General features: G+C 26.1%; 6 protein-coding genes and 1 long non-coding RNA gene across 7 annotated transcripts; 4 read left to right on the top strand and 3 right to left on the bottom strand.

Annotated features, from left to right (window-relative positions):
- Positions 1–9: 9 nt before the first annotated feature.
- LOC141528651 (prestin) lies at positions 10–5,722 on the top strand. Its single transcript, XM_074244808.1, is given in 14 exon segments — positions 10–661; positions 1,082–1,189; positions 1,288–1,449; positions 1,562–1,672; positions 2,047–2,228; positions 2,292–2,456; positions 2,796–2,900; positions 3,552–3,685; positions 3,763–3,877; positions 3,879–4,103; positions 4,177–4,449; positions 4,745–4,918; positions 5,017–5,143; positions 5,325–5,722. Coding segments are annotated over 14 exon segments (2,121 nt in total). The 5' UTR covers positions 10–612; the 3' UTR covers positions 5,516–5,722.
- A 334-nt stretch (positions 5,723–6,056) lies between these two features.
- On the top strand, positions 6,057–7,154 carry Spase12 (Signal peptidase complex subunit Spase12). The gene is made up of 3 exons (XM_074244773.1): positions 6,057–6,201; positions 6,589–6,648; positions 6,889–7,154. The coding sequence occupies exons 1-3, from the start codon at positions 6,157–6,159 to the stop codon at positions 7,072–7,074; spliced, it is 291 nt and encodes a 96-aa protein (XP_074100874.1). The 5' UTR covers positions 6,057–6,156; the 3' UTR covers positions 7,075–7,154.
- A 1,322-nt stretch (positions 7,155–8,476) lies between these two features.
- On the top strand, positions 8,477–10,506 carry LOC141528949 (uncharacterized). Its single transcript, XR_012479481.1, has 3 exons — positions 8,477–9,166; positions 10,012–10,316; positions 10,385–10,506. It is a non-coding gene; the product is annotated as an uncharacterized LOC141528949 (long non-coding RNA).
- Positions 10,507–10,536: 30 nt separating this feature from the next.
- LOC141528948 (uncharacterized) lies at positions 10,537–11,577 on the bottom strand. The gene is made up of 3 exons (XM_074245247.1): positions 11,429–11,577; positions 11,291–11,358; positions 10,537–10,894 (listed from the first exon to the last, which is right to left on the bottom strand). The coding sequence occupies exons 1-3, from the start codon at positions 11,447–11,449 to the stop codon at positions 10,726–10,728; spliced, it is 258 nt and encodes an 85-aa protein (XP_074101348.1). The 5' UTR covers positions 11,450–11,577; the 3' UTR covers positions 10,537–10,725.
- A 1,553-nt stretch (positions 11,578–13,130) lies between these two features.
- Positions 13,131–17,666, bottom strand: LOC141528846 (uncharacterized). Its single transcript, XM_074245097.1, has 4 exons — positions 17,628–17,666; positions 14,755–14,813; positions 13,773–14,687; positions 13,131–13,696 (listed from the first exon to the last, which is right to left on the bottom strand). Exons 1-4 carry the CDS (start codon positions 17,664–17,666, stop codon positions 13,465–13,467), a joined length of 1,245 nt encoding a protein of 414 aa, XP_074101198.1. The 3' UTR covers positions 13,131–13,464.
- Positions 17,667–18,458: 792 nt separating this feature from the next.
- LOC141528845 (uncharacterized) lies at positions 18,459–23,869 on the top strand (the record flags this gene model as incomplete). Its single annotated transcript, XM_074245096.1, has 3 exons — positions 18,459–18,506; positions 23,366–23,427; positions 23,494–23,869. Coding segments are annotated over 3 exons (486 nt in total), but the record flags the coding sequence as incomplete, so codon positions are not given.
- LOC141528514 (uncharacterized) lies at positions 19,198–20,371 on the bottom strand. Its single transcript, XM_074244597.1, has one exon. The coding sequence runs from the start codon at positions 20,369–20,371 to the stop codon at positions 19,244–19,246; it is 1,128 nt and encodes a 375-aa protein (XP_074100698.1). The 3' UTR covers positions 19,198–19,243.
- Positions 23,870–24,842: the final 973 nt, after the last annotated feature.

The raw sequence follows: 24,842 nt of genomic DNA, 5'->3' as shown, positions 1-24,842 counted from the left end.
TATACGATAAGCGAAAATAAAAAGTAAATTAGCGTATTGTATCTAATGAATAACAAAATGCGGTGTATTTATATTTTATTAACACTTGATTTAATTCTCAAAGCGAATAAAAATACGTGACAAGTATTGTAAGTTTAAAAGAAAATATGTGAGTAGAACAGTAAATGTGTATTATATCGTAAACCGAGCGTTAATATAATAATCATCCATCCCACTCAGATTAATAAAGATATATATAAGTTGTATTGAGAGTTGAGATAGCCGCGTGACCATACAAATGAATAAAAATCAACGCATCTCTCTCTGTAATTTATTGGACTCATTGATGATGTTGTGTAATCATCTTCAGAGCTCACTTATTTCGTTAAAATAAATACTACAGGAGTAATTAATATTTTAGATTATAAATTTAATGACCAAAGTGTTTTGTCGTGGATAGTGTCCAGTTTCGGCTGTTATATCTAAATAATTTTTATCGTTGACGTAAAGTAACGTGTCGATTTGTTTTTCTTCAATATTAGTGGATTATTTTATCGAAATAACTTTAACTCGCTGTAAAAAATTAACTTTCACTTTTTATTAACTCGCTTTTTTTTTTTAAACAATTAAAATATGGAGACTAGTCGGTTAATTACCAATAAAAATAATAAATATGACTGCGGTAAGACTATAAAAGCTTTTTTGTTAATTATTAATATTTTTAAAATATTTTATCTAATTTTTTAAACAGCGAATCAAGTTACTGGTTTATCAATTTATTTTGGGCTTATTTTGTTTACAAAAAAATTATTTCTTCTTTCTTAATTTTTTTTTATCGTACGTTGACACATTTGGGATTTTTTTAATATTTAAAAAATATTATACTAAAATTAGCTGACGTTTAAGAATTTTTTATTTTGTTTATTAAATTAAATTACAAGTAAAAAAAATACTTGATTAAAATTAAACATATAATGTTTTTAAATCTTTGATATGTGAAGATTATTTAAAAAATTTTTTTTGTAATAATTTTTTTATTAAAAAGTATTTAGTGAATAAAAATATAATTTTTTTTTTTTTTATTTTAATTTTAAAATTGTAGATAAAAGTAATGAGATGACAAATAATATTGAACTTATAATCCGACGGCCAGTTTACCAGCAGGAAGATATTGATCGTTATTATGACTATGCCGAGCCAGATAAATCTAGTAAGTCAATTACAATTAACAAAATTTTTTAATAATTTATATATAAAAGAAAAAAAAAAATATTTTATTATTATTTTAAATATTTAAATAATTTTTAGTATCGCGCTCGGTGAAGAATAAGTACAAAAACTTTAAAATAACATCATGCCTGAAGAAATCGCTTCCGATTCTTGACTGGTTACCGAATTACCAGTGGAGAAATGACTTGCTGGGTGACATTGCTGCGGGAATTACCGTAGCTGTTATGCATATACCTCAAGGTAATAATTATTATTTATTTTTCTTATTATTATTATTATTAATTCAGCTGCAAGAATTGTTTTTAATTGTTATATTTAATTCTAAGAATTTATAAATAAATCAATTTTCCAGGAATGGCTTATGCCATGTTAGGAAATGTTCCTCCAGTTGTTGGAATGTACATGGCATTTTTTCCAGTTTTAGTTTACATGATTTTTGGAACATCTCGACACAATTCAATGGGTAAATTTTTTAATTAAATATTAAACTACTAGCAGTCACTACTAGCAACCTTGCAATAAATAAAATTTTGCTTTATTAAATAGTTACTTTTATTAAATTGCTCTGGACTTTTTTAACTATCAAAGTTTTTAAAGATCTAAGCTCATCCCGATGTTACACTCATCAAGAGCTTTCATTTGAGTACCCTTTATACATTTTTCATATATTTTTCATATATACATATATATAATATATATAAATATATAAAATATATGAAAAATTGATGTGGGTACTCAAATGAAAGGTCTTGATGAGTGTAACATCAAGATGAGCTTATATCATTAAAAATGTCAATAATTCACGAGATAACATAAATTATTTCTTCTTTATTTCAGGAACATTTGCAGTTGTTTGCATGATGACAGGAAAAGTAGTGTTGACTTACAGTAACATAAACCAAGAAAATTTTAAAAATACAAATTCATCATTACTAATAAATATCCAAGAATCGAATACTTCTCAGTATTCGCCTCTAGAAGTAGCGACTGTTGTAACATTCGGAGTCGCGATAATCCAAGTATTTTTTTTTATTTTTCCACCAATCAAATAATAAATTACAATAACCAATAAAATCTTCTAGTTAATAATGTATGTATTGCGCCTCGGATTGATATCATCTTTATTATCTGACGCGCTTGTTAGCGGATTTACAACAGGAGCTGCTGTTCACGTGTTTACTTCGCAAATAAAAGATCTGCTGGGACTGGAGCTCATAAAACGTCGTGGAGTTCTTAAAGTTATATACGTAAGTGATAATCATCATTAATAATGATAAATGTATTAAGGATCCGTCTTGCTACAATAATTATTTCCTTAAATATATTTCTTCAGTCACACTTTACGGTAATTGCTTTCGCGGTATTCATTTTTACGCGAGGACAACTTGTGACGTTAGAAACCAGTCAGACTGATAATTTCATACCAATAATAATAATAACAATTTTATTAGATTGTAGTTAGACATAAAATTATTTTTTTTATTTCTCCTTGAAGAAAATGCTTACCTTTGATCTACAATATTTATTTATTTATTTATTTTTCTTCTTTCTTAAATGATTAATTAATTAATTTATTTTTATTACAGACGTATTATGATGTTTTTAATTCATTAGATAATATAAATCTCACTGCAACTATAATATCTGGAATTACAATATTAGCAATTATATTTAATAATGAAGTTTTAAAAGTAAGTATATATTTTTTTTTTTTTTTTTCTAATTTTAGCTTCTTCAGAGAGAAAAAAATTTTTTTTTTTTTTTAAATGAGCAATATTATTATAAAAAATTAATTTGTTAAAAATTTTAGACAATTTTATCTCTTATACGGAAAAAACAAGATGATACTGGATATCATCCCAGATTATACTGAGTATAATCCCAGATTATACTGAGTATAATCTAGATTATAATGGGTATAATTCAGATATCACACAGTATGATCCAGATTATACTAGCTACTATTTGAAATTTTTTTTTTTCACCACAGATATCACTGAGTATAATCTGGGATGATATCCAGTGTCATTTTGTTCTTTTCATGTAGCTGAAGAAATAAAAAAATTTTTTTTTAAAAAACTTATAGATTTGAAAAAAAAATTTTTTTTTGGATGAAAATTCGCAAGTTGTCTATTTAAAATTATTTTTTTTTTAATTAAAAAAAAATTCATTTCTTCAGCGATTAAATAAAATGGTTAAAAAATTAATCATTTCTTCAGCAAAGAAATAAAAAGCTTAAAAAATTAATTTTTTTTCTACAGCAATGCGTATTTTTTTTTTTCAAAAGAAATTTTTTCTTTCAGTTTAATAATAATTAAAAACAAAAAAATTTTATTTTGCAGCCTCGTGTAAGTAAACGATGTACATTTCCAATCCCGATTGAAATGATGGCTGTAGTAATAGGAACAGTAGTGTCAACTAAAATGAACCTAAATGAAGTATATAATGTCATCACTGTAGGCCATATTCCTGTCGGGTACTAAATTTAATTATTTCTTCTTCTATATTTAAAACTATAATTATAAATTTTAAAGTTAATAACGAAGAAAACAGACTTCCAGTTCCATCACTGCCTCAAATCTCATTACTTCCATCGATAATGATTGATTGTTTTGTGATAACAATGGTATCATACTCGATATCGATGTCGATGGCGCTAATATTTGCTCAAAAAAATGAACTATCAAGTGGACGCTAATCAGGAATTAATGGCGCAAGGCTTGGGCAATTTTGTTGGATCTTTTTTTTCGTGTATGCCGTTTACTGCCTCTCTGTCGCGATCTCTAGTCCAGACTGCTGTTGGTGGGAAAACCCAACTTGCTAGTTTAGTATCATGTTTTTTACTTTTGTTCGTATTGCTTTGGATTGGCCCGCTTTTGGAACCTCTACCAAGAGTGAGTATGCTAATAAATCGAAGTAAAAAAATTAATTAAAAAAAACATTATAATTATTGCGTATTATTTGCAGTGCGTTTTAGCGAGTATTATCGTAGTCGCATTGAAGGGTATGTTCTTGCAAGTAAAAGACTTAATAAAATTTTTCAAACTCTCAGCAAGCGACGCTGCTGTATGGATAGCTACATTTTTAACAGTAATTATTCTTGATGTTGAATATGGATTGCTTGTCGGCGCTATTTTTTGTCTACTCAAATTAATAATGCTGTCGATGAAACCATACACTTGTAAATTAGCTGTTGTACCTGGAACGGAACTTTATTTGGATACTAATAGGTATCACAAGGTAGTTAAATTTTTTGTTTCATCTTTAACTTTTTTATTTCTTCTTTATTAATTTTTTATATCTTTAATTTTTTATTTCTTCTTTAACGTTACATTTCTTCTTTTTAATTATTTATTTCTTCTTTAATTTTTATTTCTTCTTCTTTAACGTTACATTTCTTCTTTTTTAACTTTTTATATCTTCTTTAATTTTTTAGTACTTTTTTAATTTTTTTATTTCTTCTTCTTTTGTAATTTTTTTTTTTATTTTGTTGATCTATCATCTAATTTTTCATTTCTTCTCTAATTATTTTTAGACAGTTGAAATTCCAGGTGTCCAAATGTTCCATTACTGCGGCGGCCTGAATTTCGCAACAAAGTTACACTTCAAAAAGCAATTAGTTCAAGCTGCTGGTGTAGATCCATTAAAGAAATCAAGTAATAGCTACAAATCTGAAAGTAAAGAAGTAATACCTGACGACACCAAAACTGTTAGTTTTAATTTTCTCTATAAGTACAAAACTTAAATCAAACTATTTTAAAATAATTTTATGATCTGTGCTCATTATTACTCTCCAATTAATTACAGTTGCAGGTACTGATAATAGATTTTTCAGCGCTAATTCATATGGACCCAGCTGGTGTAGCAACAGTACGTGGTATAATTCAAGATTATATAAAGATTGGAGTTTATGTTTACCTTGCTGGTTGCTCAGGTATTAATCACGATGTAGTTTACTATTACTTACAGCATTTATCGATGATTACTTGGAATTTACAATCGTTTTATCTTCCGGTTTTCGATGGATTTATTCCACTTATATATTGATATAACACCGGAAATATTTTCTCTAAAAAATATAAAAAGAAGAATATAATAATATTTTTATTTTACAGGACCTGTTTTTGAAATGATTAGAAAATGTAATTCAGTTGAAAAGGTCACAACTGTATTTATGATATTTCCAACTGTAAATGATGCTGTTAATTATGCGCGAAATGAAAATGTTATTTCTTCAGCATCAATTTCAACATGGCCGACGTATCAACAAATTTATGATCAAAATAGTAGTATAAGTCGATTATAATTTTTATTATTGTTGTAAATAATTAATAATTAATTATATTTATAAATTTAAAGAAGAAATAGATTTTTATTTATAAATTTATAAATTTTAAAAATTCAAAGAAGAAATAGATTGTTATTTATTGCTTAAGATTAAAGTGTAAATAATTTGTGTATGTATAATAATTTAATCAAACATTCCAAATAAATTAATGAAAAAAAATCTTTTGTTAATATAAATGATTAATTAATGAAGAAATAAATAATAATTAATCACGTTATCATTTATATTACTATTGTTGAATTTTTCATTGTATTGGCAAGCTGTCAGAATACTATTCTATAATTTAGCGCTTTAAATTCTCGACGATATTTCTACTGAAATCATCATATATTCTTCTCACTGAAAAAGAAGAAATTCACATTTACAAATAATTTTTTTTTAATTCTAGAAACTTGTTTTTAAAATTTTTAAATGAAAATTATTTTATTTTAAATTAACGATATCAAAATGGCGAAACGCGCGCTAGATATTGATTACTTTCGCGCATGCGCAGTTCTAAAATAAAGTAATGGATGAAATGTATGATGTGTATTATTTTGACTTACGTCTGTAATATTTATTCATTTCCAGTGTGATTAGAAAATTTTATATTTATAATAATGGCTGGATTAATTCAGTCATTTAAATCAATTCAAACGCACATGGTGAGTCTAATAAAAAAATTATAATTTTCCAACAAGTGATATATTTAATTCACCTGTCAATAAATGTCAAAATTAATAAAATATTCCTTTTAAGGTTAAATATTTGCCACGTAAACATTATTATTTTTATAAACATATTTTTTATTAATTAATTATATTTTTATTTTCTTTTAATTATTAAATTAAAAGTAAAAAATATCTTTGAAAAATTTAACGCATTCTTTTTCAAGTTTTTTACAATTGAAAATTTTTTTTTAATTTTTTTGTGATTATTTTTTCAATAAAAAAAATTTTTTTAAATTAACAGCTGACGGCTAATTTTATTATTATATTTTTTTAAACAATCAGCTGATTTTAAGTTTATTATTATTTTTTTTTATTTTTTAGGACTATGATGGTCAAGCAAGAGCTGAAAAATTATCAAGAATTATTGTCACTCTTTTTGGAGTAAGTATAAAAATATTAAATTAAAATATTTTAAAAAATTAATTAATTTTATAAAAAAAATTTAGTAAAAAAATTCTACATGTGAAAATTGAAAAAAATTTTTTTTAATATTTTTTTTTATTGTAATTAATTATTTTTTAATGATTAAAAAAAATTGACAGCTGTTAGCTGACTTAATCAGCAGCAATATCAATTAATTACAAAAATAATAATAATTATTATTTATTAATAATTAAACAGGCAGTTGGTTTGATCTGGGGTTATGCAATCCAAGAGTTTTCCCAAGCACTTTACATTCTTGCTGCTGGATGTTTAATGGCGCTTATAATTACCGTACCTCCATGGCCGATGTACAGAAGAAAACCTCTCGATTGGCAGAAACCACAACCATCTGATGCTCCGCCTAAAAATAAAAAGAAGAAATAATTATCACAGTTATAAATAAATAAAATATGCATTTATTATTAATAAAATAATTTTCATTAAATATAAATAATTAAAACTTATTTAATATTAAAATAGGCTTATTAATTATTTATAATATTGGATTTAAATATTGCGTCGATTTACTTACAAGTACTATTGGATTCATTCCAATTACTTTCATCGTCGATTACATTCTTTATTTTCTCTTGTCAAAGAACATTCGAAGTATTTTCTTTAAAAAGAGTAAAAAAAATATCATCAAACAAGAATAATAAAAAATTTCAAAGCACGCGCAACATTTAACTTTCACAATTAAATTATCTTTTTAGTATTTTATTTATTTTTTGGTCTTATATGTCCATATTATATATAGCATATAAAAAAAAAAATATTTTAATGTTACAATTAAAATTTTTTACTTGAAAAAAAATTTTTTTTAATAATCCATATATTTAAAAGAATAATAAAAATTTTTTTCCAAGATAGTCATATGATCTCTTGATACATAATTAAGAAATTACCTTGTATCTTGTGAACAATTGATATTTTTAAAGATGTAAGCTCATCCCGACATTATACTCATCAAGACCTTTCATTTGAGTACCCACATCAATTTTTCATATATTTTATATATTTATATATATGTATATATGAAAAATATGTCAAAAATGCATGTGGGTACTCAAATAAAAGCTCTCGATGAGTGTAACAACAGGATGAGCTTATATTTTTAAAAATATCAATAATTAAGAAATGACCTTGTATCTTGTGAATTATTGACATTTTTGAAGATCTAAGCTCACTTTGACATTACACTCATCAAGACCTTTCATTTGAGTACCCACATGCAATTTTTCATATATTTTATATATTTATATATTTTATATGTATATATATATATGTATATATGAAAAATATATCAAAATTGCATGTGGGTACTCAAATGAAAGCTCTCGATGAGTATAACAACAGGATGAGCTTATATCTTCAAAAATATCACAAATTTTTTAAATAATTATTTTTAGCAAAATAAATTTCCAAAAAAAAAAAAGGGATAATAGAATGAATTATGCAATTGTTAATTAATGCAGGATGATTCCTGCAACTCGTGCAATCGACGCGGTTTGGTAACCCGTTAGAGGTATAATGCAACATAAGTGTATATAACTATAAAAAATACAAATAACAAAAAATAAACACATGAAAGGATTATGAAACACTTTCTCTGTATACGATATTTGCACTACTTCCTACACGGTAAATGTACCCGAAAAAAATAATTTGATATCGAAAAATAAACGTCATTTATATCTTAAAAATATAAAAACCGGTAGTATTTATATTATATTTATTTCAAACTGGATTTATTGCATTAATTTATGCGGTAAGTTATTGCGAGAAAATTTGTCAAAAATGTAAAAGTTACATTCTGTTACTTTTATAAAAAAAAAATTAATTTTATAAGATTAGCTTCAACATGAAATAACTTTAGCTGATTAATTTTAATGTCCTATTATTTATCAACAATGTATGCTGGCATAAATATAGTCTTCGCCACGTGGTGGTGAATTAATAACAAATGCCTCGAAAAAGAAAGGCGTGTGTATACATGTCTTCGTTATTAATACGTAACGCATGGACTATTTCCTTACTTTTACGTAATTATCAAATAGGGGGCCAATAGGTGACGGATCTCCTACCCTACTCGAGCACATACGACTTACTGCAGACTACCCCCCCATATGAAAGCCTTTTGGTACCAAGAACAGCTTTATAAACCCAATGCTTACCGTTTGCCAATCAGAACTCAATCCGCAATCGTGCATTATCAATTTTAAGTATAAACATGTACTTAAATACTTTTGCTGTGAGTTTTTACTCTTTTTTATTTTTTTTTATATAAGAAAAAATTAAGTTATATTCTTCTTTCGTCAAATTGTGTAGTGTTAAAAAATAAGTGAATTGTGTTGTTGCAAATTTTAATTAGAAATTTTTTTTATTCAAGAAGAATATAAATTTATGTATATTTGTTTCAGGTGATCTTGTTGGGTGTCGTAGCTGTTAGTTTTGCGGCTCCAGGCTACGATCATCAGTAAGGATTTGAAAATTAATAAGCTTTTATTAATTGAGAAATGTTTTCTTCTTTGTTAATGTTCATTTTTAATTCTTTATTGTGGCTGCTTAAAAAATTTAGTGACATTTTTTAGATTGGTCAAAATTTTTTACAAGAAAAAAGTTTACATTAAATTGATTTTATCGAAGAAGAAATTTGAGCAGTAAAATTAAAAAAAAAAGGTCAGATTGCCTGAAGAAATAAAATGGAGCAATATTGAAAAGAAATTTATTAATTTATCAATAATAATAATAATAATTTATCAAGAAGAAATTATTGATAATAAAGAATTTATATTAAAAAAAAAAAGGATATTTATATCAACAAAAGTTCTTTATATTAAATTTCTTCTTTTTTATTTTTAAATTACATTTTTTTCTTTAATTTATTATTAAAGAAGAAATAATTACAAAGGAAGAAAAAATTTTCTATTAATAAAAGCTCTTTAAATCTTTATGTCAAATTTCTTCTCGTTAATTTTTAGTTAATATTTTTTATTTGATAATTCCCAAAGAAGAAACAATTTTTTATTAACATAAATTTTTTATATTAAATTTCTTCTTTTTAATTTTTAATTTAATAATTATCAAAGAAGAAATAATTTAAAATAAGAAAATATTTTCTATTAAAAAAAATATTCTTTATATTAAATTTCTTCTTTTTAATTTTTAATTAATATTTTTCTTTAATATTTATTAAGGAAGAAATAATTTCTAAGAAGAAAACATTTTATATTAAAAAAAACTCTTTAAATTAAATTTCTTCTTTTAAATTTATATTTTTTAACTAAATAATAATTAATAAACTATTTTAATAATACTCAGCAAGCATGTAGTGATCCATGTGCCCTACAAAGTACACACAGTCCACCACCACCACGTGAAAAAGGTCCCCTACCCAGTCCACCACGTAGAAAAGGTCCACGTCCCAGTTCACCACGTTGAAAAAGTACATGTTCCCGTACCCTACCCAGTGGTGAAGAAAGAATACGTGCCAGTCATCGAGAAGGTTCACGTACCTGTCCACATCCCAGAGCATCATGAGCATCACGAGCACCACATTCCCGAGCATCACGAAGAATCTAAATGGTCCTTCGACGACGACAAGAAAGGATGGTGGGATTAAATAAGTATGTCTTCATTTAAATTTCATTAACTTTATTTTTTTATTTAACAATTTATTCATTTCTTCCTGCAGGTAATTTTCAATAGATTATTCTTCAGGAAATAGTTGATGAGTATTCTTAACAAATCATTGAAACGGAACTTTGGATATCCAAGGAAGAAATAACAAATTATAGTTACAATATAGAGTAATTAATATTTTTTATACCAAATGTACATAATTTTATTCTCATGAATATGTATTACTATTCGTTACCTGAATGTTGTAATTTTTATAAAAATTTTAAAGATAATAAATGATGTTAAGAAAAAAAAATTTTAATTTTACTTAAATAATAATTAACAGTTAAATAACAATATATTAAACTTTCATTGGTTTAATTAATTTAAATTAATACTGTTATATATTTATAACTACCATGCATCATCGAAGAATTTTTTTCCTTCTTCGTGGACTTGATGAATGTGAGGTTCTTCATGGTGTTCTTCGTGGTGCTCTTTCTTCACAGGTACATAAATTTTTTTAAGTAATGTGTGATGGTGCGTGTGGATGTGTTTGGGTACGTGGATTTTTATATGTACACTGGAATAAAATTATAATTAATAATTTTTATTTTGACACTGAAAATAGAGGACAATTTTTTTTTTTATTTTTATTAAAAATTATTTGAAAAAAAATTTTTTTTTCTAAAAATTTGGACTTTTAAAATTTTTTTCAATTTTTAAATGTGTTTTTATTAAAATTTTTCCACAAAAATTTTTAATTAATTAATTAAAAATCAAATTTTTTTATTAAAATTTTTTTCACATTAATTTTTTATTAATTAATTAATAATTAAATTTTTTCATAATTTTTTATTAAAATTTTTTCAAAATAATTTATTTATAAAATTCAAAAAAAATTGCCAGCTGTCAATATAATTTTTTTTAAATTCCTTGTTATTAAAAATAGACTAAAATAAATTAAAGAAAAACTTACTGATGATGATCATCATCAGGAATTGGTAAAGAAGAAACAGTAGCAATAATTGTAATGAAGAAAAAAAGCTGTAATAAAATAAAAAATTAACAATACTTACTTTTTCTATCGATATTTAAGTTTGTTTTAGATACATACGTGAAGCAAAAAGATTTTCATATTTTTTTCTGTTCAACTTAATCGCACGGACACTCAATGAAGACTATAACTAATCTCACTTAGGCTGGCTTATAAATGTAAGGATAATGCCGGTAGTAAAATGTATAGACAACACGAAATTTCCGGGTTTAAATAATATTACAATCCCTCCTCTAAATCACCATCTTCCTGATCTTGAGGAAAAATCATACTCTCACTTATTCATTGTACAAACAGTGCAGTAGCAATTTTAGATTTTATTTAATATTAGATTATTCTAGACATAAATCTATAGTTTGTTTGTATTATCGCTCGTTAATGCCGTGCATACACAAGCGTGAATTTTTATTGCAAGGGAAAGTTTAAGATTCTTTTTGTTTATTTAATTTAAATAAGCGAATAAATAAATAAGTATAAGTAACACTGTCAATTAAAAAATTTATAGTAAGTCATTGACACCTTGTTTATTTTCTGTCGTCAATTATTGATTTTTTCTTCTTTGAAATTCTTAAATAAATTGCATTTATCATAATTATTACTATTATTATTATTATTATTATTATTATTATTGTAATTAATACATTTCATTTATACTGGCTAATTAATTAATTAATCATTACCGGAAGCAGTGGATCAGAGACCAAGGCTGCTTTCACGAATAATACTGAGTATAATCTTATATATGATTTCATCATCAGAGAAGACTATATATTTTATTTATGCACTGTAATGCTTCAGTGAAATTAAAAATTACTAGAACACCTTATTATTTTTATTATTATTATCTAAAAATACCAAAATAAAAAAATAATAATATTAACTAGCAATAAATAAAATTTTGCTTTATTAAATAATGACTTTAATTGCACTGTACTTCCTTAAATATTGACATTTTTATAAAATAAGCTCATCCTGACATTACACTCATCAAGAGCTTTCATTTGAGTACCCACATGCATTTTTATATATTTTTCATATATACATATACATAATATATATAAATATATAAAATATATGAAAAATTGATGTGGGTATTCAAATGAAAGGTCTCGATGAGTGTAATGTCAGGATGAGCTTATATCTTTAAAAATGTCAATATTTCACAAGATACAAGGTCATTTACAATTATGTGTCTAGAGATAGAACATTTTCGAATGAATATGACTATTTTGAAAATAAAAATTGATTATTATTATTATTATTATTATTATTATTATTATTATTATTATTATTATTATTATTATTGTTAATAATAATAATTTATTGTAATTTTTTAAACACATATCTTTAACGCAGTAAATGCTTTCCATTTCTTAAAGTAATTTCTCATGTAAGAAATAATCTTATATTGTTCTTTTCAACCAACAATTGACTAGACAATTCTCTTTCTAGTTTCCTGATGGTTTAATCATTTAAGTGATACATATCTTTTCCATTGTCTAAGAGTAACTTTATACACATTAATTAATTATAAAATGAGAAAATTTTAATAATAAAATATAATAAAAAATAAAATGTAATAATAAAATAAAAGGGAAGAAATAAAATAAAATGATTAAAAAATTAAAAAAGAATATTTATTACTAAAACAATTATGTACAAAAAAATTATAAAAATATTTTACATATTACAATAATATTTACTTAAAGTAACAAATTTAATAAAAACAGTCTGTGATGAATATTAATATAAAACAGAAATTGCGGTGAAATTAAAGTATTTAAACACGATGATCAATTTAGATATTAACAAATAAAATGAAATAATAATGATATGTGAAAAGTTGAGCGTCGGTAATTTGTAAAGTAGGTTTTTATAGGTGTATTAATCAAAGATAATGATAAGTGTTGGTGTAAATATGCTGTTGAGTAACAGGTTCTGATAGATCGTCGGTGTGGAGAAAATAAGAAAGGGAGGAGGGTACTCATACAGGACTTGTTCAACTGCATGTTCATCGTTAACTCGTAAGTTCAAGACTCTCTCTCTTGTAGCCTCGAGGATTTAACAATATCAACTTATATATATATCTACAACTTTTACTTTTTGTGATATCCTGAAAAGCTACTACCGCTACCACCTGAAGAGTAAGAATCAGAGCCGCTGAATCCAGAAGAGAAAGAAGAACCGCCGTGACCTCCAGAATAACTTGAAGATCCACCACCGAAGCCTGATGAAAATCCACCGTGACCACCTCCACCTCCTCCTCCTCCAGAATATCCTCCAGAACTTCCGTGACCTCCAAATCCAGATGAACTGCCTCCATGTCCACTATAAAATATTTAAAATAATTTTAATAATTTTTTTTTTAACAATATTAATTAATTTAAATCATAAAATATCTAACCTGCTTCCAAATACTGAAGAAGGTACTCCATAGCTAGTAGAAGGAGGTCCATAACTTTGAGATGGAGGAGCTCCATAACTTGAAGACGGTGGTGCTCCATAACTAGACGATGGCGATCCTCCGTGACCTGATGAGAAGCCTCCACCTCCTGATGCTGACCATCCTGACAATCCTCTTCCTCCTCCACCACCTGATGATGGTGCTCCATAGCTTGATGATGGTGGTGCTCCATAGCTTGATGATGGAGGTGCTCCATAGCTTGAAGAAGGAGCTCCGCCTCCATGACCTGATGATGGTGCTCCATAACTAGATGATGGAGCACCTCCACCGCCTGATGATGACCATCCTCCTCCTCCTCCTCCTCCTCCTCCACCTGATGGTGCTCCATAACTAGAAGATGGTGGTCCATAGCTTGATGACGGTGGTGCTCCATAACTCGAAGAAGGAGCTCCTCCTCCATGGCCTGATGATGGTGCCCCATAGCTTGAAGAAGGTGGTCCATAACTAGCCGATGGTGGTCCGTAACTATCTCCTCCATGTCCCGAGCCTCCAAATCCTCCAGATCTGCCTCCTCCTCCGTGGCCTCCAAAATCACCTCCAGAACCATGCGAACCAGCTCCTCCAAATCCGCCTCCTCCGTGACCGCCAAAATCTCCTCCAGAATCTCCGTATCCTCCAAAAGAGTCACCTCCAGATCCTCCAAAATCTCCGTGTCCTCCTCCGTGACCACCACCCCCTCCTCCTCCAAATCCACCTCCTCCGTATCCACCATCTCCACCTCCATGTCCGCCTCCGCCTCCACCACTCCAGCCGCCTCCTGGGCCACTCATTTCAATATGGTCACCTCCACCTCCTCCTGGTGGTCCATGACTGTCATGGCTCTCTTTTTCTTTCAAGTGTATCCTTATATGTACGCTGAAATATTTTAAATAATAATTATTAAATTTGAAAAAATTATTTATAAAAAATTAAAATTACTTACTGTTCATTTCCAAACGTCGCAGTGACAGTTTTAAAACTAATTGACACTATTAAAAAAATCTATGGGAAGAAATAAAAATAATTTAATAAAGATATATATATTCTTCTTGATAATATTATTTTTTATCAAACTCCATAACTTAATTTTTTTTTTAATTTTCACTTTATAAAAAATTAAAATCTACGAAGTTTGATAATATTTGAAGAAGAAAAAAAAATATTAATAAAAATCTTACAATAAATCTTGATGTCATTTTACAATGAACCGTACAAGATGCACTTGATGACACCGAAGATGTATCCTTACTGTTATATATATTTGAGATGAGCGGGCTTATATATATACTGAGGTGAGAAAATATCAAAGGGAAGGAAGGAAGTGAGTACCAGTAGGATCGAGTGGGGAAGAAATGTGACGGCAGTAGTACAGACACACGTTGTTCCGTCTTTCTGTCTCAATGTCTTTGTCAGACTTACTCACTTTGTGTGTAAGTGTGTGATTATCATATATCCATGTATGTAGATGCTTATTTAGAGAGAGAATTAACAATAATCAAGAAGAAAGATGTAAGATATAAAATACGAGGATTCGTAGATCCCACAACGACCATGACCCAGAGAAATTGTGGTTCAGGCATATTAATATTCCATAATGCTCAACTATCCTTCATGCATGTATTTATATATTTTATTTTAAAACAATCGTTAATTTATTAACTTTTCTAGAAATTTATGCTAAATTATTCATTAATTTTTAATCTTAATAATTTTATCAAAATTTTAAATCAGAAAAAAAAAGTAAATTAATTTTTTGAAAGAAGAAAATTACTTCCTTTAATTTCGGTTTTTTTTCTCACCGAAATTTTTTTTTTTTATTACGTTAGAATTATAATTTATAATAAAATTATTATTAAGCCATAGTTGGTAATTATTAGACATTTTAACAGCCACAAGTTATAATTTAAAAATTATGTCGAGTGATAACTAACGATAAGCAAGAGTGTTTGCACTAATAATATTATTTAGTGAAATAAGGTGTAATATTAATGGCTAGAGTGAAATAAGTAATAATTACTTTCTATTATGAGTACTTATTTTCACTTTATACGCAGTTATATTATACAACTCGCGTGTAATGATAATAAATAAGGATCTGGATTACTTGTTCACCAATCCATCACCAAAATACTATTTTTTACGGCTATGTTTGTTTGCTTCATAAAAATTATAATCACTGCTTAGTTGTCTTCTTTAAAAGAGTCAAGTACCTGAGAAAAAAAAAAAAAAAAAAAAAACAATTACCTGAAGGTAATTCCAGCTGTACTTTACTGAGAGTCAAGGAAATAGAAAGTGCTCAACGCTCATCGTGGGAGAAGAGATGCAGTGCAGAGAAGATACGTGTTACAATTCCCTTTCTATCTTTTTATCTTGTTAACTTCTCCTTCTTCGGATCATTAATATTTTATAATTTTCCCGCAAATTAATGGATTAATCTTCATTTCTTTAGCATTTATCAAACACATATTATTTATAAGTAATTATATTACTATTACGTTTTTTTATTCAGCAGAGTCATTATTGTTTTCTTCTTTCTCGGTGAAGAATATATAAATAAATAAATGGCCTTGACAGTGATTTTATAATTATAATTAAAATAATAATAATAATAGTAATAAATTTTCTAAAAAACGAGTGCATTATAATTATAATTATTATTATTATTGTTGTTGTTATTGAAGATATAAGCTCATCTGGATGTTACACTCATCAAGACCTTTCATTTAAGTACCCATATCAATTTTTCATATATTTATATATACATTATATATATTATATATATGTATATATGAAAAATATATCAAAAATGCATGTGGGTACTCATATGAAAGCTCTTGATGAGTGTAACATCGGGATGAGCTTAAATCTTTAAAAATGATAATAATTAAAAAATTACCCTTTATTTTGTGAACTATTGACATTTTTAAAGATATAAGCTCATTCCGATGTTACATTTATCAAGAGCTTTCATTTGAGTACCCACATCAATTTTTCATATATTTATATATTTTATATATATGTTTATATGAAAAATATATGAAAAATGCATGTGGGTACTCAAATGAAAGCTCTAGATGAGTGTAACATTGGAATGAGCTTAAATCTTCAAGAAAGTACAGTGCAATTGAATAAAATTAATTATCTAATAAAGCAAAATTTTAATTTTTCATAGTTCATAAGTCACGGCAGTCACCTAGTGCAAGGTTGCTTGTAATAATAATAATAATAATAATAATAATAATAATAATAATAATAATAATAATAATAATAATAATAATAATAATAATAATAATAATAATAATAATAATAATAATAATAATAATAATAATAATAATAATAATAATAATAATAATAATAATAATAATAATAATAATAATAATAATAATAATAATAATAATAATAATAATAATAATAATAATAATAATAATAATAATAATAATAACATTAAATTCTCAATTCCCAGAGAATGTATTCTTCGCAAAAGCATTAACATTACTTACATATGCATCTTTCTCTTTTTATCCTTAAACTTGCTGTCAATTGCTTCCTGTAGTTTTCTTTAAACTTTATAGGTTAAAGCCAAGCCACCATTATTATTATATTTCTTCCGACTCCCAGGTGGTATTTTATAATCCATTCCCTTTCAGATCGTGAATGTGGACGAGTGTGCATGAGTGTGTTGAGTGAGGAGCGGAGAATCTCGTCTGGGAAATGCAATGGCCAGCAAAAACCGACCAACATTGTCTTCACTTGCTCATTTCTCGACCTCCGGCGCATCAGGTCGGAGATTATTGCTAAGAGCGTCTTTTAACTTACTGAATTCGCATCTGGACGATTAACATTACATACATTCATGGTCATGAGCAACTAAAGATATGTATTTACTTTCTCTATTTAAATTTATTTATTTATTTATATATTTGTATACTTCCGTGATATCAAAATTTTTTAATTTTTTTTTTCAATTCTCTTTTTTTTTTTAAATGCAAAAAAAATTTTTAAAAATAGAAATTTTTTATGAAAATTTTTTAATAATTAATTTTGTCAATAATTTTCTTCATAATTATTTTTTTCAAATACAAAATAACATTTTTTAAGTCAAATATTAAGAAAAAATGATTAATTTAAAGAAAAAAATTTATTTAATATTTCTTCTTTGAAATTAATTAAAAAATTTACTATTTTTGCAAAAAAAATCTTTTTATTATTTTTAACTTTCATTGTTTTGTTATTTTATGCAACTCTAAAGATTAATATTTAAAATAATCGTTTTCTTCCCGTTAAAAAAAAAATAATTTATACTTCACGCTCAATATTATTATTTAATTAAAAAAAATTAACATTTTTTTTGTCCGAGAAGATATAATTTACAATAGAAATTTTTAAATTCTTATAATTTAAATTCTTCGTTGTTACAGTGAAGAAATGATCCTTGATGATACGACAATTGCAAAAAAAAATAATAATAATAATGATAATTCATCTGAGGACAGAAGATTGGGGTAAACGAAAAGCAATCGCTGCAAAAACTTTCTAGACTTTCAAACACTCCACAGTTGATCGGCTCCCAGTGAAAGTAACGTTTACCTGTGTGTATGCATCTTAAATATCTTCACTAGTTGCATTATTGAACTTCACAGTCATTAATTCACCTCGATCAATCAAAGTAACTTCATTATTATCATAAAAAAAGCGGTAAAAGTATATTTATTATTTCTTCATACATAATCTATAAATACTTTGCTTAAAATTAATCATATTAAACCATTATCACAAATTTTTTTTAATAAAAATATTAATTTTTTAGTAATCTAAAATTACAATTACAATAATTGAAGAATATTATTACATTAATGCATAAACTTTGGTAATTAATAGCAAAATTATCATGAAAATTAACTTAGCCGACTTAAAAAAATTTTTAGAATTTTTTTTTATCAAAAAAATCAAGACAAAAAAATTAATATAAATTTTTTTTTGTAAAAAACTTGAAAAATTATAAGTGCAATTTTTAAAAAAAATTTTTTAGTTCTAATTTAATAAATTAAAATTAATTAAAAAATTAAAAACGTCGGCTAACTTTATTATTATTGAAAATTAAGTTAGCCGACATTTAAAAATTTTTAGAATTTTTTTTTTATTAAAAAAATCAAGACAAAAAAATGAAAATAAATTTTCATTTGCAAAAAACTTGAAAAATTATAATTTTTTTAATTAATTAAATTAGAACTAAAAAAAAAAAAAATTGCACGTCTAATTTTAAAAATTTTCTACATGTAAAAATTGTTCTTTTAATTTTTAAAAAATTATTTTTCAACAAAATAAATTTTCAAATATCGGCAAATTTAATTTTCATAAATCATCAACAATATTTCGACAGTTGCATCTAAAAATTTTCAAAAATTCAATTTCCTCCTCAAAAAAAAAAAAATCTACTTATTAAAAATAGCCGGCGAGTGAAGTGAAAAGTAACCTGGATGAAAATGACTATTTTGTTGGCTATATTGCGGAACTTGCGGAACAACTTGCGCTCCAGTAGCGACAATAGCGGCGGCTGTGGCAACTGCCGTAGGATTTGGCCGAATTTTGGCAATAGGCTTGTAGCGATTGTAATCTTGCGGAATATCTTGAACATGTTCATTAACAGCGTACCCTGAATTTTGTTTCATTAAATTATTGTTTCCAATTCCTGCATTATTTAAATTAACGTGTCTTAAAAATTGTGTGGGTAGGTTAAAACCATTCTGAGCCGCCATTTCTGCCACATTAATAATCCCCATATTTTTATTATTATTATTGAAGACATGCGCGGGCCAATTTTTGGCCAGTTCTGTAATTTTTTTGTTGTAATCATCATAAAGAATTGTATCGCGTATTATTATTCCTTTTTTATCATTATAATTATTGTAATTATTTTGACTGCTAAAAGATTCAACATCGCGCGTGATTACAGACTTATCATTGTTATTGTAATCATCATTACCGCCAAGCAGTCCAAGTTGTTTCGCTTTAAAAATAAGCGACTTTATTTCTTCTAATCTTCTTTCTGCAGTTAAATCAAAATTGTTCTGATTATTTTGATTATGATTATTATTATTTTGATTTGCAATGGCAGGTAATTGCGATACAGACTGGGAAGGATGGTTATCTTGAGAAGAAACTCCGTTAAAAGTGTTCCCAGTTAGCGCGTCATGAGGAACGTAACCCTTGCCAAATGACAAAGCGTGAGTAATTCCCTTTCCGTGGGGTAATAACACGTGATTAACTGGTCCATTGTTGCTAAAGTCGTCGTCAATACCTAGTGCTCCTCCTGGACCACTTGGGTGCGGTTTGTTTCCGTGAGAAGACAATAACGCATGATTTTTGTTGAACCGAAATCGGGGATTCCCATTTAGAAAATGGTACGGAGGTTGAAGATGATTTGGCGGGTTATGGTTCGAACCCCGGATTATTGACGCCGAAATTTCGTTGTCCAGTAATTCTGGGTGACGATTAAATTGACGCCAAGGAGCCATCATTGCTGTTTCTCGTCTAACTTGCCGTGGGACTATCAATACCATTTTTTTTCTGTAAAATTTATTAAATTTTATAAAAAAAAATTTAGATAAATTATAAATATCGGTCCAAAAAAAAGTGGTCTGTATTTTTGATCGGATTTAACTGTCTTTGGGTGTTTTGATGCGCTAAATCCAAATCTGAAGCCAGGTTTGCCCGTAAACCCTCAAAATTTTGAGTAAATTGCAAAAAACCATAAAAATCGCCAAAAATTAGCAGATTTTTGTGTATTATGGTCCGCTGAATTTTTTTCATGACTATATGTGCAGTTTTCCGCATTAACTTAATTTTTTTGAGAACTAACGGGCCAAATAAACTTTAAATTTATATTTAATTACAAATTGTTAAGATTTTAAATAAATAAAGAACTTTTTTTGATTTAAAAAGTAATTTTCATCAATTTTTTGAGATTTTTTGCTACTTACTTAGATTTTTAAAAATATACAAGCCAAATAGGCTCAATATTTAGATTCAAAGGATCAAACTACATAGAAATCATTTTTGATCTATTAATCTAGCGCTATAGAATTTATTTTATGACAATAATTGCAATTTTTCGCTTTTTCCCACAATTTTCATCGATTTTTTTGCAATTTATTTAAACTTTAAAAGGTTTATGGTTGAATAAACTTCAAATTTGGATTTAGCGGATCAAAATATATAAAAATCAATTTTTTTTCTTCCCAAAATTGCTTATTTTTCACGATTTTTATGGTTTTTTGCAATTAACTTAAAATTTTGAGGGTGTACGGACAAAACTGACTCCAGATTCTGATTCACTTTTTTTTTTGAGGGCCAGTTTTATTATTTATTGATTTACTTACTGTCCGTAGATAAATTTTGGAGTAAAAGCCAGAAGAATAAATATTGAAAATTTCTGTTAAAAAGAAGAAATAAAAACAATATTAAATTCACAAAAATTAATAAAAGAAGAATTTAAATTAATTAAAAACTTACCATTAAAATCATTTTTATGCAAACTTTGTTTCAACTAAGAAGAAATAACTGATAATAAGAAGATAACGTTAATAACTCCAAAGTGTTTTGCATAAACAAATCAAAAAATTTTTTTTAAAAGAAGAAAACTTGTTATGTTCATATTAGATTAAGTTAGACTGTAAAATATCGCAGCACAAGTTCAAGGAGTGTCTAAACTAAGCAAACTCTGGTGAGACACTTGTTTTATATACAAGATAAATCGTTCAAGAGGAGAAGGATCGTTGGTCCTCCCACTTTTCATCTTAGTGTATCTAGTGTATTAGATTTATTCACGCTCGTATTATACCACTTACCACTCACAACTTACCACATATTATTTTATAGTCTTCATACAACACACTGTTGATTGTTGATGGTTAATATTTTTTCACAAGAGTTGTTACTCCTTATTTAGATAAAATCAGATAATTATAAATATATTCCAGCCATCCGCGTCATTTTTTTTCTTAATATTTATTATGATAGCGGAATATTAATGTTTATATATTCAAGCATCGCGGTTAATAATCTTTCACTTTAATAACACTTAAAATGCAAAACATTAAATCATTTTGAATTTTCCCGCTAGAATATTTCTTCTTTAACACTATATCAATAATAGCGCCATTAAATTTGGACATTAAAATCAAGCCGTCGGCCATTTTGAACACTTAAGCTCACTTGAAATTTTTTTTCTTTAATTAAATTTAACTGTTAATTAATATCAACAGAAATTAATTATTTTTCGAGTTTATAAATTGGCAAAATTATAATTATACTTTCTTTTTATCAATTAAAACTTTAATTTAATTTAAATTTAAAATTATTATTGATGCTGCTCAATTATTAGGTTTCATAAAAAATAGAGGGCACGTCTAACGCCCTTAAAAAAAATCGTTTCTACTTAACCACAGTAATAGATGTCTTAATTACTATTAATTTGTTATAATACAAATTAAACGATAAAATTACCATTTTTTATGCATGAATATCCATAATTTAAATAAACTTAAAAATATTTCATGCGTTAAATGTTATCCATAAATCTAAAGAGTCTATATTAACCTAACTTTTAATAACCTAGCTCGATTTATTTTCCCTGATAGTTTTCTTAAACCTAATTACTCATTTCTTCTTTTTTCTTCTTTTAAAGCCGTTACACTTATTACATTGTAAATAATAGTATAGAGTTAATACTCAAGATGAGTGCATCAAACTCCTTTCTCCGCTCCTTATTCTTTCGGTCAAGCGCAAAACCTGATGATGAAAGTAAACTTGCCAATATATTTTAATTACGCTTATTAAATTAACCAAAAGAAATATAAATCGTTAAATTATAAATTACCGGGATAAATAATAAATTACTCCAATATACATACAATAAAATAATATAGAATAATAAATTGGAGATCGAGTTTACAAGAAGAAATATTTTTCTCACATAAAAAATGGCGCCAAATTGTTTCTTCGCCATTTTCTCGCTTTCTCATATATTATATTACAATTTACAATGTTTGTAAATGCATTCTTGTCATTTAAACTCGGTAATTATTTATTTATATATGGACAGTTTTAATAGAGACGTCTATTGTCTGCCTTGATTTATTTGCAAAAAAATTACAATTCTTTTTAAGCCCATAAAAATTTTTCAGGAAAAATGATTTAAAATCTTGAACTTGGAAATTGTTTTTACCATTATTAAGGAGTGAAAGGACTTTAATAAATTGTCATATACTCAGCAGTTAAATTTTTATTGGTTTTTTTAATTTTTTTGCTACTTTTAGACCTTTCACGGTTTTGTCTTAGACAATATTTCTTCCTTTCGATTTTGTCTCGAATATATAACAAGTGCTCGATATACAAACCCGATCAGTTAACACTCGGATTTTCTGTAATTTAGTTTTGCGGTATTTTAAACCTAATTAAAAAATGTTATATCTAAAAAAATTAATTTTTGTAAGTATATATTCTTCTTTTTGTAAATATATACTTCAAATTAATAATTTAAATTTTTTTTACAGACAACAATTTTTTTAGTGAGTTTTTTGATAAATTTTTCTACATCTGAAGATGATATTCAACAGTAAGTTTGTTATTAATTTTTTTTATAATGTTAATTTGTCTTAATTATAATTTTATTAATTTTTAGTGACCATGTGATTATTTATGTGCCTTATTATATTAAAACACTGAAGCACACTCACACAATAACGAAGTATATACACCAAAAAGAAGACGATAAGAAGTACAAAGTACTTGGTTACACTGTTGGCAAACCAATTCTTGCTCCACATCGAGTTTTTCAAGCTGAAAGTTATAATAATAATAATAATAATAATAATAATAATAATAATAATAATAATAATGAAGATTGTTATAAAAATTATGGAAATAATGGTCATGATAATAAAAACAAAGAAGAAATGTTAAAAACTTACAAGGGATATCTTGGTGGCTTTGATCACTATGCTGGATACAATCAAATTAATCATAATGATTTTCAAAATAAATTTTCTGGATATTAATATTAATATATATTTTATATTTATACAGTAAAAAGAAAAAAAATTAACTTGATTAAATAATTTTTAAACAATGTAATTTTTTTCTGATTCAAATAAATTGATTTAAGAATTTTCATCTTCAATCAAGTTAATTTTTTAAAATTTAAATTATATTAAATAAATTATTTGGTAATTATATAAAAATTTGTATTAAAAATAAAGTTTTCTTCTTTATTTGGTTTATAAAATTACTAATTTTAAATCCTGATTTTTTTTATAAAAATACATACTAAATTAATATAAACTAGTAACTATAAATAAATAAAATTTTATTTTATTAAAAAATGACTTTTGTTAAATTGCACTGTGCTTTCAAAACTATAGAAGTTTTTGAAGATATAAGCTCATCCTGGTGTTACACTCGTCAAGAGCTTTCATTTGAGTACCCACATGCATTTTGATATATTTTTCATATATACATATATATATTATATATATAAATATATGAAAAATTCATGTGGGTACTCAAATGAAAGGTCTCGATGAGTGTAATATCGGAGTGGGCTTATATCTTTAAAAATGTCAAGACCTTTGCAATGACACTAAATTTAATTTAAAAAAATTCGATGAATATTCTGGAGACAAAATTTTTCTTATTTTCTTAATAATATAGATAAAAAATGTATAAAAAATATATATTAAATTTAAATATGATTCAATAATCAGAAAGTAATTTAATAAGATAATTACTCCTCACAAATTTAAAATTATTATTAGCAGCATCAGTAGCTTGTTCCACTGGAGATTGTTCAATTTTATTATTATAAAATTTAGCGTACTCATCATCCGTGTATAAGTGTCCTGATTGTAGCTTCCCTGCGTGATGATGCCCTTGATTGTACTCGACTCGTTCATAAGAAGAATTTTCAACACTATTATTGTCATAATCATCTCCATTGCCATTAAAATCATTGCTGTAAGTGTCTTGATGGTA

Source organism: Cotesia typhae, unplaced genomic scaffold (genome assembly GCF_013202065.1).
Source record: "Cotesia typhae breed Kobodo isofemale line unplaced genomic scaffold, CoteBio_Ctyphae contig_44, whole genome shotgun sequence".
NCBI lineage: Eukaryota > Metazoa > Arthropoda > Insecta > Hymenoptera > Braconidae > Cotesia > Cotesia typhae.
This window is presented reverse-complemented; position numbering and strand designations above follow the sequence as displayed.